General features: G+C 49.0%; 1 protein-coding gene across 1 annotated transcript in view; it reads right to left on the bottom strand.

Moving 5' to 3' along the window:
* The window catches only part of LOC147666698 (uncharacterized), a 271906-nt gene that overhangs the window by 98733 nt on the left and 158765 nt on the right, over positions 1 to 14408 (bottom strand). The window contains exon 6 of the mRNA XM_086948957.1: positions 13766 to 13846. Within this exon, the coding sequence (XP_086805083.1) occupies positions 13766 to 13846 (81 nt within the window). The remainder of the gene's footprint in view (positions 1 to 13765; positions 13847 to 14408) is intronic.

The following is a 14408-nucleotide window of genomic DNA, read 5'->3' as shown; positions in this document are numbered from 1 at the left end:
TGAGTGAGTGTACAGCCTACGATGATGCCCCGTCCCGGTGGTCCGGACAGCGCAGATTTTGTGTGCAGAGCTGGACCGCAGTGTAGGCCTGAGCCATCGGACACCGGGGGCCTACCCCCATGTGGCGTGGCCTCGCTGGTCACAAAGTTAGTGGCACCTCAAAGGCTGAGCGGGTCTGCAGCCTGCGATGATGCTGGGTGCACTGGTATGTCCTCTTCCATGGCGCAATCAAGACCCAGCACCAAATGTGACACCTGGTGGCCTGCGGATGATGATGCATGATGTGGAGGGTGCCCTGTCCGCAGGCCCTGGGCTTGCAGCGGCATGTGGTGGGCTCTCTTTTCTACACGCAGGTGGTGGAAGGAGAGCAGTGAGGCTTGGGTGCGCAGGGTCGGGCAGACACCTCTGGGCGGTGGGAGTGGATGGGGTGCAGCAGCCTGGGTGCGCAGGGGCGGGACAGTGATTAAGGCGTGTCCAGTTGTAGGTACTCTGCCATTACTGATTCTATACTATGTTTCAGATGAGTGAGCGAAGCTCCCCCATCATATTTAATTGGGAGTGGCGATCCCTGGGACTTGGGGGAGCCTCGGAGGTCCCCCAACAATTACAAAACAAGCCCGGGCAGGTAGCGGTTCCCGGGGCTGCGAGAGGGTCATTTGCCCTCCCGCACCTATTTCACACGGGAGTTGGCGGTCCCCAGGACTGTGAAGGCCCTGCAGGCCCCCGCAATATAATTATAGGATCATCCCCAGAACCTGGCCCACCCGGGGGCTCATTTAAATAAAGTGGGGGAGCACCCGCTTCATTTCTTTTCTTTCGTCCGTATTTGCGCACCCAGTGTGCATTCAGACGTTTCTACCCTGCCCCCTTTTCTTCTCTTTTAATCTTTATTCCACTGGTATCTTGTCACTCAGTTCTACCGAGTCACAAGATGGCTGCCAACACACCCTAGTTTGGAGTGTTGGAGCCAATCACAGTGAAGCTCGTCGTCGTGGCAGCCAATCACAGTGAAGCGCGTGGTCGGGAGGGTGAGCGAACCCACCTCTGCCCCAGATATCAAAACTTTTATTGTTTTAATTTCTCAGCAACTGCTGAACGGATTTACACCATTTAAAAATAAAGACGCTTTCTGAATCAAGCACTACTTTTTTGCCAAATTTGGTGTAATTCCGTTCAGCAGTTCGGGCTGTAGCCAGTATGGAAATTAACATGGAGAAAAAACTTTTTGGGACCCCCCTTTTTTCTCAGCCCCCACTTGATGAATCACCCTCAAACTTTCAGGATAGGAGCTGTACTGGATAGACCTTTTTCCAGAGAATTTTGCAAACATTCGTCAAACGACGCCAAAGTTATTAGCAAATCAAAAAATGCTAATAATCTATCTATTTCTCTAGCAATCTATTTCTCTCTATCTACCTATCTGTCTGTCCGCCTAGCTGCCTGTCTGCCTAGCTACCTGTCTGCCTAGCTACCTTTCTGGCTGTCTATCTAGCTTTCTGTCTTGTCTATCTATCTATCTGCCTGTATGCCTAACTCTCCGTCTGTCTTATGCATCTATCTGTCTGTCGGTCTAACTCTCAGTCTGCTCTGTATAACACTCTCTCTGGTCTAACTCAGTCTGCTCTGTCTGTCTAACTATCTACCACCTTGGCTGTGTGCCTCTATGTACCTATCAATCTAGACAACTCTCTCTATCTACGCAACCTTTTGTACGTAACTCTATCTATCTTTCTACCTAAGCTATCAACCTAGATATCTATCGTCTTTGTAAGCCTCCCTTTTCTCTAGCTTTTTAATCTTTCGTACCCATTTGTAATAAAGTTTTACAAAAACTTTTTTTTTAAAGCATTAGCAAAGAGGCTGGCAGCCAATGGTAGATGATCAATTGGCTTTTTTAGGTCCGATTGTAGTAATAACGCCAGTAGATTGGTGATGAAAGCTTTATTCTGGCTACATGATAAACGGAGCCATCAACCCGACGGCTCCAACCAGGACAGCTCCAAGCACAGTGCAGCACAAACTTTCTTACAACCACTAGGAAACACTCACATTCTACAGTAAATTAAAGGGACAAGTACCAATGCAGTTTACAGAGTACTACACTGTGTTATTCAAAAGCTTTTGATTGTACTAGAATTATGTGTGTAATAGTTAGTTATAGGGCTTTTCAGCCAGATTTCACCTATTAGTCTGTTATGTCATTCACATGATTTCCACCCACTCCAACATGCATCATGAAGATACGAGTCGGCCCTCATCAGCTACTGGCTGACTTCACTGTGAGTTATGGCATGCAGTCCTTTCACAACGAGTCCGTACACACACAAAGTAGTTCTCTTCTGCGCCAGACCAAAAATATTTTTGCCATCAACTGTTTTTTGAGACTGATGAGGGCCCACCAGCTTAACCAAAAAAAAAGCAACAATAATGTTTAGCAAAAACCTCAGCAGCAAAAAACAAGAATTGCTACAAGATACAAAGCTGTTTTGTACAATAAATACTTGTGTGTGTGTGTGTGGTGCAAAAATAGACATCTATCTGCTTCAGAAACCTGTTGCATTATGTAGGAGAGTGGGGTCTGCAATCCTATGGTCACCCCCGATTTTTGCTTTTTGCTTCAACTGGTTTATGACTTTCCCTGGCTGTGGGCCTGCTAATCAGACCCACAGCCTAGCTGTTCTCTCTCTAAATTGACAAGCATGTACCTTAGGTGCATTTACCAATTGGTGCTGGGCCACCTTATCAGTCCCTGTACAGCATACCTTGGGTATCCAGGGCATAGGTGTACCCAGGGCCTACCAGGGGCTGCAGCATGTATTATGCCACCCCTGGCTGGCCACCCAAATCTGACACAACTGGCTGCACGACAGCTGGGGCAAGGTGGTGTAATCACCCTTTGCTTTAGATATAGTATTCCTATATCTAACCCTAAAATGGACACATATATTCCTATCAGTCACTCCTATGGCAGGCCTTATCAATCCTGAAGGCAGAGTGCTTGGAATCATGTGAGATGGTGCTCTGGCATGAGCTGAGCATGTCTACAGCTTGCGGAACCAAGTCCTAATAGCTGTTCCATGATAACGCTATACCATATACTCTTAAGTGCATTATGAACCTCGCGGTCAAATGCTAACTTTGGCATAGCATTATCAAAACATGTCGAGTAAGGTGTCATACGAATTAGAATACTAACCCCTCGCCAATTCTGGCGACGGGGTTAGCATTCCACCCTTGTAGAGGGACACGACATGTATGTAACTGTGAACCCCGGTTAAAGTTAACTGGAGCCTCAGCATCACAAAATGGATGCTGCCACCACAGACACAAGTCTGACCTCCTGCTGCTGGGAGTCCTTCCAGCAAGGAGGGCAAGGGTTTCCTGTCAGGGGCGGTGCTAGCACCATCTCAGACAGGGTTTTGTGTATCCCAGGTAGGCAGGGCTGAAAGGAAGGTGACTGCAAGTGGCACCCCGGTGCTCACTGTGCATATGCCGGCTCAAACCAGTTCCAGGGGCACCCCAGCCCCTGAGCTGGGGAGAGACCGGACAAAGGAGAGGGGTGTAACCACCCCCCTCCTGGTCCCACCCATGGGCAGGACCTAGTCGCGTGCCAGCCCCTTTCTTAGGATAAAGGTAGGAGCGGGCCCCCTTCCCAAATTAGATAATCTTGAATCTTGAACTACTTTCCACGAAAGGAACTCTTGCCATTCTCTGAAGACTCTCCCTTGTGGCTAAGGAGTAGCCACCCTGCACCCGCAGGCACCACCTAAGCATCGTGGTTTGCTGCACGTCCATCCTCCGGATCAAGACTGACCAGCTCGACGAGACCCGGATTCCCTGGCATCTCTGACCTCTACCTGCATCAGCAGCCCAGCTGAGATTCGTGGGTGTGACGAGACCTGAGGGACCGGCCATCTTCAAAACCTGCACAACGCTTAACCAGCACGACCGCCGAGGGATCCTCGAGTGAGTGCACTGGGGTTTGAGAAGCCCCAACCCAGAGCAGCTCCAGCACCGAAGTCCAGCCTCCCAGCATCCACGAGATCTGCGTGGGGCCCTTCTGCTCTTTGCTGCTTACCGCGTGGTCTGGTCACTTGCCCGTTGGCTAGTGGCCCTCCTGACGACGTATCACGACGATTTCACCACTGGTCTGGTTGCTCCAGACTGGCCCTTGCTCCCTTCCAAGAGAGGAGCACCCCGGACCCTCCTGGTCCTCTCCAGACGCCATCTTGACTCCACTGCGTGGGCTTACCTTTGCCAAGGCTTGTTGCTCCAATCCTGGTTCCAGCATCGCCGACAGCAGAGACCATCGTGGGACAGCTCGCACCTCCAGCCTGGTCGCCTCCTGGCCCGTGTGACTGCAGAGTCCAGCGTCGCCCACTCACCTGATCGCGGTGACTTCATCCGGTGCCATCCTGGTGCCCACACAATCACTGGCTAGTGATTAAGAACTGAGTCCCCTCTGCTTTCAGGTCGTCTCCATCACCGATCCAGGCTTGGATCACACCGAACATCTTCACTGGTCGCCTGCCAGCAACTTCTTCTTTCAGGCTCCATAGACTACAACGAGGATACCCGACGTCTTTTGAACCCTATGCAGCCGCAGCCCCTGTGCTAGGTAACCCGAGCATTTCGGTGCTCCAACGCAGGTTCACTATCCTAGTGTCCAGACCCTTTTTCGTTTTAAGTCTACCTAGTCGGATTCATCCGGAAACAGTAACTTTAGAAATACTAACCTCCATAGACTTTGTCCCGCATCCCGCGTGAGAGTGCACACTCTGCACCCGATCTCCCTAGGTCTCCTGCTCCTAACCTTAGGGTTCAGTAGTGTAGTCCTAGCGATCCTGAAGCCTCTGGATAGTGTTACTCACCTGCTAGTATTTCGCATTCCACTTTTAGTGTATATGGTTTTTCGTGCCCCTCGGGCATTTGTGTAAATTGTGCAACTTGAAGTATTTTCGTAAGAGTTTTGTATTGTGCTTAGCTCCCTGACTCATAAAGAGTTCAGGGTAGTCTTGTTATAAATAAATATCCTTTATTTTCATAACAACTTGTGTGGTGTCCTTTCACTTGGTGTGCAAGGGGTACATGTGATGGTAAAACAGCTGGCTTAACACGCCCTCTAGAGTTTAGCCTAAAGACTGCTTTTGTCCACGCTACTAGGATAGCTGGTCTATAAGGTTGACTTACAACCAATCATCAATAAGGGTCGTTTGGAATGATACACAGTGATCACTAGAATAGTGAGCACTGTATATCAGGCCAACTTCTCACATTGGTGTGCAGCGGTTGGGATTTGAGCTTGCTGTTGTTTTATCACACACGTATCCTAAGAATATCATTCGAAAGATCACATAAGTACCAAGGTACATATAACTTAGCTTAGAATACTCTGAGTTCTACTGAACCAGCTGTTGTAGGGTAACAGGGCTTAGCACACCCTGACTACAACTCTTAGCAAGGGATCAGTAGGTAAACAAATAGTGTAGGTAAGTGCACCACTTACACCTCACTAGAAGCATGTCTACCCATGGAGAGTCTGCTGAGACTCCCCTTGTGGTTGTTGACCCTCCACAGGTCACTTCCAGATATGCAGCTCTTAGCTTCCAGGAGATGAGACAGTTGTGTACCTACAGGAAACTAAAACAGGGTTCTAACCCTACCACTCCCTTTCTGATAGGTCTCTTAGAGACTTATGATGCGAGGAGGGCTTCTAACACAGGCCCTTCTAATCCAGATGGGATCATGCCCCCCTTAGAGGGAACCCTTGGTGACCCTGACCTTAACCTCATTGACCCAGAAGGGAAAGAGGAGGAAGAGGAAGAGTCATCTGGGGACGAGGCAGACAAAGGTCAGGTAGTAGTCAGTAGGCTCACCAGGACCAACTTAAGCATACATGAGAATGGAACTGGGGGACCCCCAGGCCCACTCTCAGGCAGGCTTAACATTGGGAATAGACGAGCTAGGTCTCATTCCAGAGGCTCTAACAGATCTATTCATACCAATGGCTCTCAGGCATCTTCTCACAGAGGGATGACATCCCCTCAGAGAAGAGAGCATGAAGCTAAGATGAGGGAAGTCAATCTGAGGATTGAGAGGGAAGAACTTGCCCTTGCCAAACAGAGACTTGCCTTTGCCAGAGAGCAGAAATTGAGTGGGGCAGGCCCCACTGGTGGCAGCATTATCCCTAGAGATAAGGACAGGAGTTTTGATACTAGACACCTGAGTAAAATAGTGCCCCCCTTTAAACAAGGGGATGACATCCACAAATGGATGACTGCTTTGGAGAGGGCCTGCACTGTCCAGTGCATCCCCCAGAGTCAGTGGGCAGCTATTCTGTGGCTCTCCTTTGAAGGCAAAGGTAGAGATAAGCTCCTCACTACTAGAGCTGAGGATGCTAACAATTACCAAGTCCTGAAGAATACACTGATTGATGGGTTTGGCCTAACAACTGAGCAGTACATGTTGCTGTTCAGAGACACCCAGAAAATTCAGTCTCAGGATTGGGCTGACTTTGTAGATTGTGCCACTAAGGCTTTTGAAGGCTGGTTACTGGGAAGTAAAGTTACTGATTACACAGGATTGTATAATCTAATTATGAGAGAACAAATCTTAAGTAATTGTCAAAATCAGTTGTTGCATCAGCACCTTATTGACTCAGATCTGACCTCTCCCCAAGAATTGGGAAAGAAGGCAGACAGATGGGTCAAGGCAAGGGTCAAGCAGCAGAACCAGGGTGGTGGCCAGAAGAAAGCAGACCAGAAGGGTAATGAGAGTAAGCAAAATGACCAGAAGTCTTCAACAGGGCCCCAACAATCTAAGGAGGGTGGGTCCCAGAATTCCCAAAAGAAGAAGAACAATGGTCAGAAGAAACCATGGTGCCAGTACTGTAAAAGTAATACTCACTGGTTTAGTGAGTGCACCAAGAAAGGCCCAGCTCCTACCACTACAGCCCCTAAGGCACCTGCAACCCCTAGTTCAGTTAGTAGTGGTAGTGTTCCCCCTAAGGCTATAGTGGGGTTGACATTGGTATCTGAGGCAGGCTCTGACCTAGTCAGAGTACCTACCCAGGCTGTTCTTGTTTGTACTGGGGACATGGATTTGACCCCTACAGAAAGTCCCAGTAATCTGGGCAAGTACAGACAAACGCCTTTAATCAATGGAAAAATGGCTCAGGCCTACAGGGACACCTGTGCCAGTGTCACTATGGTGACACCAGCATTTGTGGACCCTGGACAGGTAATACTAGGTTCAGACTACCTAGTGACCAATCGTAGCAATGTCACTACCAACCATAGTATGGCACTTGTTAATTTCTCCTGGGGAGGGGTAAATGGCCTCAAAAGGGTTGTTGTTAGTTCAGACCTCCCAGTGGACTGTCTTTTGGGCAATGATTTGGAATCCTCCCTATGGTCAGATGTGGAGTATAGGACTCATGTGGAGATGTTAGGTTTGTCAGCACATGTCCTTGCTGTGACTAGGTCACAGGCCAAGAAATGCCCAGCTGAACTAGTGCTGGATCCTGGAACAATGGACCAGACACTACCCAAGAGTAAGAACAGTGGGGTTAAGGCAGTGCCTTCCCCCTTGCCTCAAGGTGAGGATCAGCTCTCACAGGAGACTGACCCAAAGACCCCAGAAGGAACTGCCCTAGAAGAACTTGAGCCTGAACAGGTTAAGTTTCTTGGGGCAGGGGGACCTTCCAGGGCAGACTTGAGGCAGGCACAATTAGACTGTTCATCTCTTGAACCCCTCAGACAGCAGGCTGCTGCTGAGGCTGCAGGGAATGCCACAGGTACCCATAAAGTGTATTGGGACGATGGACTCCTTTACTCTGAGGCAAGAGACCCCAAGCCTGGTGCTACCAGGAGGCTGGTCATCCCCTTGTCTCTGAGAGGTTTCCTTCTCACCTTGGCCCATGAAATTCCTCTTGCAGGTCACTTAGGCCAGAACAAGACTTGGGGCAGGATTGTCCCACACTTTCACTGGCCCCATATGTCTGAGGACACTAAAGAGTTTTGTCGCTCATGTGTCACCTGTCAAGCCAGTGGCAAATCAGGTGGCACAACAAAGGCCCCCCTTATACCACTACCTGTGGTGGGGGTACTCTTTGAAAGAGTGGGGATTGACATTGTTGGACCAATGGACCCCCAACAGCATCTGGGCACAGATTTATACTGGTGGTAGTGGATCATGCCACCAGGTACCCAGAAGCTATTCCCCTTAGGACCACTACAGCTCCTGTTGTGGCCAAGGCCCTACTCTCAGTTTTTACTAGAGTGGGGTTTCCTAAGGAGGTTGTCTCTGACAGCGGTGCAAACTTTATGTCAGGATACTTGACTGCAATGTGGAAGGAGTGTGGTGTCAATTACAAATTCACCACCCCCTATCACCCACAGTGCAATGGGCTTCTTGAGAGATTCAACAAGACCCTCAAAGGGATGATAAAAGGGTTACCTGAAAAGCTTAGGCGAAGATGGGACATCCTTTTACCCTGCCTTTTGTTTGCTTACAGAGAGGTCCCACAGAAGGGGGTTGGCTACAGCCCTTTTGAGCTTTTATTTGGGCATCCTGTAAGAGGACCCCTGTGTCTTATAAAGGAAGGATGGGAGAGACCTCTCAAAAAGCCTAAGCAAGACATAGTGGACTATGTACTTGGTCTCCGCTCCAGGATGGCAGAGTACATGGAAAAGGCATCTAAAAACCTTGAGGCCAGCCAAGAACTACAAAAAGCTTGGCATGACCAAAAGGCTGTCCTGACTGTGTATCACCCAGGACAGAAGGTGTGGGTGTTGGAGCCAGTGGCCCCAACAGCTCTCCAAGACAGATGGTCTGGACCCTACACCATTCTTGAACAGAAGGGAGAGGTCACCTACCTGGTGGACCTTGAAACTCCCAGGAGCCCTCACAGAGTACTTCATGTGAACAGGCTCAAGGCATTTGTTGACAGGGAGGACATGAGCTTGCTCATGGCCACAGATGAGGGACAGGAGGAAGAGAGTGACCCTCTCCCAGACCTGCTCACTCAGAACCCTGATGATGGGTCAGTAGATGGTGTAGTCTTTTCTGACAGCCTCTCTGAGCATCAACAAGAGGATTGCAAACAAGTTCTTCAATCCTTCAGACAAATGTTCTCGCTGACACCCAGTCAGACAAACTGGTGCACCCATGAGGTGGACACTGGTGACAGTCTGCCTATAAAGAGTAAAATCTACAGGCAACCTGACCACGTCAGGGACTGCATAAAGAAGGAAGTACAAAAGATGTTGGAATTGGGAGTCATGGAACCCTCAGAGAGCCCTTGGGCTAGTCCTGTAGTTCTAGTGCCTAAACCTCACTCCCAGGATGGTAAGAAAAAGATGAGGTTTTGTGTAGACTACAGGGGTCTCAATGCTGTCACTAAGACAGATGCCCATCCAATACCAAGAGCCGATGAACTCATAGATAAGTTGGTTTCTGCCACATTCTTGAGTACATTTGACCTGACAGCTGGTTATTGGCAAATCAGGTTAGCTGAGGATGCCAAGGCCAAAACAGCATTTTCTACCCCAGGAGGTCATTACCAATTTGTGGTGATGCCCTTTGGTTTGAAAAATGCACCTGCCACTTTTCAAAGGTTGGTGAACCAAGTTCTCTCTGGGCTTGATGACTTCTGTGCAACATATCTAGATGATATTGCTGTCTTTAGCTCCACCTGGGAGGATCACCTGATCCACCTGAGGAAAGTTTTGGAGGCCCTGCAAAAGGCAGGCCTCACTATCAAGGCCACCAAGTGCCAGATAGGGCAAGTTGTATACTTGGGCCACCTTGTAGGTGGAGGCCAAGTTCAACCTTTGGAGAGCAAGATACAGGCCATAAAGGACTGGGCTCCTCCAACCACCCAGACACAGGTCAGAGCTTTCTTGGGCCTGTCTGGTTACTATAGGAAATTTGTCAGAAATTATGGAACCATTGTGACTCCACTTAATGACCTGACAAGCAAGAAAATGCCAAAGAAAATTCAGTGGACAGTTAGCTGTCAGAAGGCATTCGATGACCTAAAGCAGGCCATGTGCACTGCACCTATTCTCAAGAGTCCAGACTACTCCAAGCCATTCATTGTCCAAACAGATGCTTCTGAGTTGGGTGTGGGAGCTGTTCTTTCTCAACTGAATATTGATGGTCATGACCAGCCCATTGCTTTTATAAGTAGAAGGCTGACCCCTAGAGAGAAACGTTGGTCAGCTATAGAGAGGGAGGCCTTTGCTGTGGTTTGGGCCCTGAAGAAGTTGAGGCCATACTTGTTTGGCACTCACTTCAAGATTCAGACCGACCATAAGCCCCTCTTATGGCTAAATCAAATGAAGGGTGAAAACCCCAAACTTCTTAGGTGGTCCATTTCCCTACAGGGGATGGACTTTACAGTGGAGCACCGCCCAGGGACTGACCATGGTAATGCAGATGGTCTCTCCTGGTACTTCCACTTAGAACAAATAGACTCACCTGGTCAAGGTTAGTTTAATGTCCCTAAGTTTGTGGGGGGGGTTATGTAGGAGAGTGGGGTCTGCAATCCTATGGTCACCCCCGATTTTTGCTTTTTGCTTCACTGGTTTACGACTTTCCCTGGCTGTGGGCCTGCTAATCAGACCCACAGCCTAGCTGTTCTCTCTCTAAATTGACAAGCATGTACCTTAGGTACATTTACCAATTGGTACTGGGCCACCTTATCAGTCCCTGTACAGCATACCTTAGGTATCCAGGGCATAGGTGTACCCAGGGCCTACCAGGGGCTGCAGCATGTATTATGCCACCCCTGGCTGGCCACCCAAATCTGACACAACTGGCTGCACGACAGCTGGGGCAAGGTGGTGTAATCACCCTTTGCTTTAGATATAGTATTCCTATATCTAACCCTAAAATGGACACATATATTCCTATCAGTCACTCCTATGGCAGGCCTTATCAATCCTGAAGGCAGAGTGCTTGGAATCATGTGAGATGGTGCTCTGGCATGAGCTGAGCCCGTTTGCTGCTTGCGGAACCAAGTCTTAATAGCTGTTCCATGATAACGCTATACCATATACTCTTAAGTGCATTATGAACCTCGCTGTCAAATGCTAACTTTGGCATAGCATTATCAAAACATGTCGAGTAAGGTGTCATACGAATTGGAATACTAACCCCTCTCCAATTCTGGCGACGGGGTTAGCATTCCACCCTTCTAGAGGGACACGACATTTATGTAACTGTGAACCCCGGTTAAAGTTAACTCGAGCCTCAGCATCACAAAATGGATGCTGCCACCACAGACACAAGTCTGACCTTCTGCTGCTGGGAGTCCTTCCAACTAGGAGGGCTCGGACAAAGGGTTTCCTGTCAGGGGCGGTGCTAGCACCATCCCAGACAGGGTTTTGTGTATCCCAGGTAGGCAGGGCTGAAAGGAAGGTGACTGCAAGTGGCACCCCGGTGCTCACTGTGAATATGCCGGCTCAAACCAGTTCCAGGGGCACCCCAGCCCCTGAGCTGGGGAGAGACCGGACAAAGGAGAGGGGTGTAACCACCCCCCTCCTGGTCCCACCCATGGGCAGGACCTAGTCGCGTGCCAGCCCCTTTCTTGGATAAAGGTAGGAGCGGGCCCCCTTCCCAAATTAGATAATCTTGAATCTTGAACTACTTTCCACGAAAGGAACTCTTGCCATTCTTTGAAGACTCTCCCTTTAGGCTAAGGAGTAGCCACCCTGCACCCGCAGGCACCACCTAAGCATCGCGGTTTGCTGCACGTCCATCCTCCGGATCAAGACTGACCAGCTCAACGAGACCCGGATTCCCTGGCATCTCTGATCTCTACCTGCATCATCAGCCCAGCTGAGATTCGTGGGTGTGACGAGACCTGAGGGACCGGCCATCTTCAATACCTGCACGACGCTTAACCAGCACGACCGCCGAGGTATCCTCGAGTGAGTGCACTGGGGTTTGAGAAGCCCCAACCCAGAGCAGCTCCAGCACCGAAGTCCAGCCCCCCAGCATCCACGAGATCTGCGTGGGGCCCTTCTGCTCTTTGCTGCTTACCGCGTGGTCTGGTCACTTGCCCGTTGGCTAGTGGCCCTCCTGACGACGTATCACGACGATTTCACTGCTGGTCTGGTAGCTCCAGACTGGCCCTTGCTCCCTTCCAGGAGAGGAGCACCCCGGACCCTCCTGGTCCTCTCCAGACGCCATCTTGACTCCACCGCGTGGGCTTGCCTTTGCCAAGGCTTGTTGCTCCAATCCTGGTTCCAGCATCGCCGACAGCAGAGACCATCGTGGGACAGCTCGCACCTCCAGCCTGGTCGCCGACAACGCCTCCTGGCCCGTGTGACTGCAGAGTCCAGCGTCGCCCACTCACCTGATCGCGGTGACTTCATCCGGTGCCATCCTGGTGCCCACACAATCACTGGCTAGTGATTAAGAACTGAGTCCCCTCTGCTTTCAGGTCGTCTCCATCACCGATCCAGGCTTGGATCACACCGAACATCTTCACTGGTCGCCTGCCAGCAACTTCTTCTTTCAGGCTCCATAGACTACAACGAGGATTCCCGACGTCTTTTGAACCCTATGCAGCCGCAGCCCCTGTGCTAGGTAACCCGAGCATTTCGGTGCTCCAACGCAGGTTCACTATCCTAGTGTCCAGATCCTTTTTCGTTTTAAGTCTACCTAGTCGGATTCGTCCGGAAACAGTAACTTTAGAAATACTAGCCTCCATAGACTTTGTCCCGCATCCCGCGAGAGAGTGCACACTCTGCACCCGATCTCCCTAGGCCTCCTGCTCCTAACCTTAGGGTTCAGTAGTGTAGTCCTAGCGATCCTGAAGCCTCTGGATCGTGTTACTCACCTGCTAGTATTTCGCATTCCACTTTTAGTGTATATGGTTTTTCGTGCCCCTCGGGCATTTGTGTAAATTGTGCAACTTGAAGTATTTTCGTAAGAGTTTTGTATTGTGCTTAGCTCCCTGACTCATAAAGAGTTCAGGGTAGTCTTGTTATAAATAAATATCCTTTATTTTCATAACAACTTGTGTGGTGTCCTTTCACTTGGTGTTCAAGGGGTACATGTGATGGTAAAACAGCTGGCTTAACACGCCCTCTAGAGTTTAGCCTAAAGACTGCTTTTGTCCACGCTACTAGGATAGCTGGTCTATAAGGTTGACTTACAACCAATCATCAATAAGGGTCGTTTGGAATGATACACAGTGATCACTAGAATAGTGAGCACTATATATCAGGCCAACTTCTCACACATTATTTTATAAATCTGGCTTTTTATGTTTAATCTTTGATTTGTTGTTACTTCAGTGGTGTCACTACCTGAATGCCATTGTCTCAAAGGTTGCGGCAACACCCTCTCTAACATCATGAAGGCCAAAAGGGAAGGTGATGTCACCTACTGTGATGTCATTAGTGGCTGAACATTTGGATGGTGTCTCTTCCGCGCTACCCCTGGCAAATGGCCAAAAGGCTGGAGACCAGCGCCAGACCTCTTGGCTTTGCCATTGCTTGTTGAAAGTTTTTTTTTTAGCATTGCTTCAAGAGATTATACTCTTATTACATACTGTCTTGTAACGTGCAGTACACATCTGTACCTGGAACACGCCATATTATGTATTAAAAGGAAGAAATGGCTGAATACATCCCTGTCTCCGCTATACACCAGCGCTGACCAATCACAGCAGGCTTCGGGGACCTAGGGTCAGTATTCTAAGTATAAGAAAAAGAGACATTTATAGAAAAATAGACATATCTGAACTTACCTCGCCGAGATTCTTGAGTCCAAAAACACAAACTACTGAGGACCATGACAACCCAATGCCAGAGTTTTAAAGCAATTTGCACTGCAAAGAAGCAAACACATTATTTCAGAATGGACACTTACCAGAAACAAACAACAACTCGAAAAATGGCAAAGATAGCAGGCTGGGATTATTAAAGCCGCACTACCTAGCTGTACAACGTTTCCAAAATTGCACAAAGTCACTGTTGCCCACCTCCCTGGTCCACTGCCATAAGACCACACCGCTATAATATAAAACAAAAAGCACAGAGAGGCAACATAAGTGTTTTAAGATGCACAAATGCAAAACAAGGGAATCAATCCAGACTCTTCAGTGATGTTATATCTGATCCTTTAATGGATACTCGAACCACACATGACGTGAGGCGATGAGATAATGCAGCCAAAGGGCAGCCAACGCATTTCGCCCTGAATAGGGCTTCCTCAGGGCTGCAAGCATAACATAGGTGCAATCATATAATCAATTGGTAACAAGATATACACACATCATAGACATTAACATAAACGATTTTTGAAACATGCCATGATTCGCATTATTACCAACAGTGGAATTCCTGTCTCCATGTAATATTATTTAACTGTGATTTTTGAGTATGCCATTT

Source organism: Lissotriton vulgaris, unplaced genomic scaffold (assembly GCF_964263255.1).
Source record: "Lissotriton vulgaris unplaced genomic scaffold, aLisVul1.2 SCAFFOLD_784, whole genome shotgun sequence".
In the NCBI taxonomy this organism is placed as follows: Eukaryota; Metazoa; Chordata; class Amphibia; order Caudata; family Salamandridae; genus Lissotriton; species Lissotriton vulgaris.
This window is presented reverse-complemented; position numbering and strand designations above follow the sequence as displayed.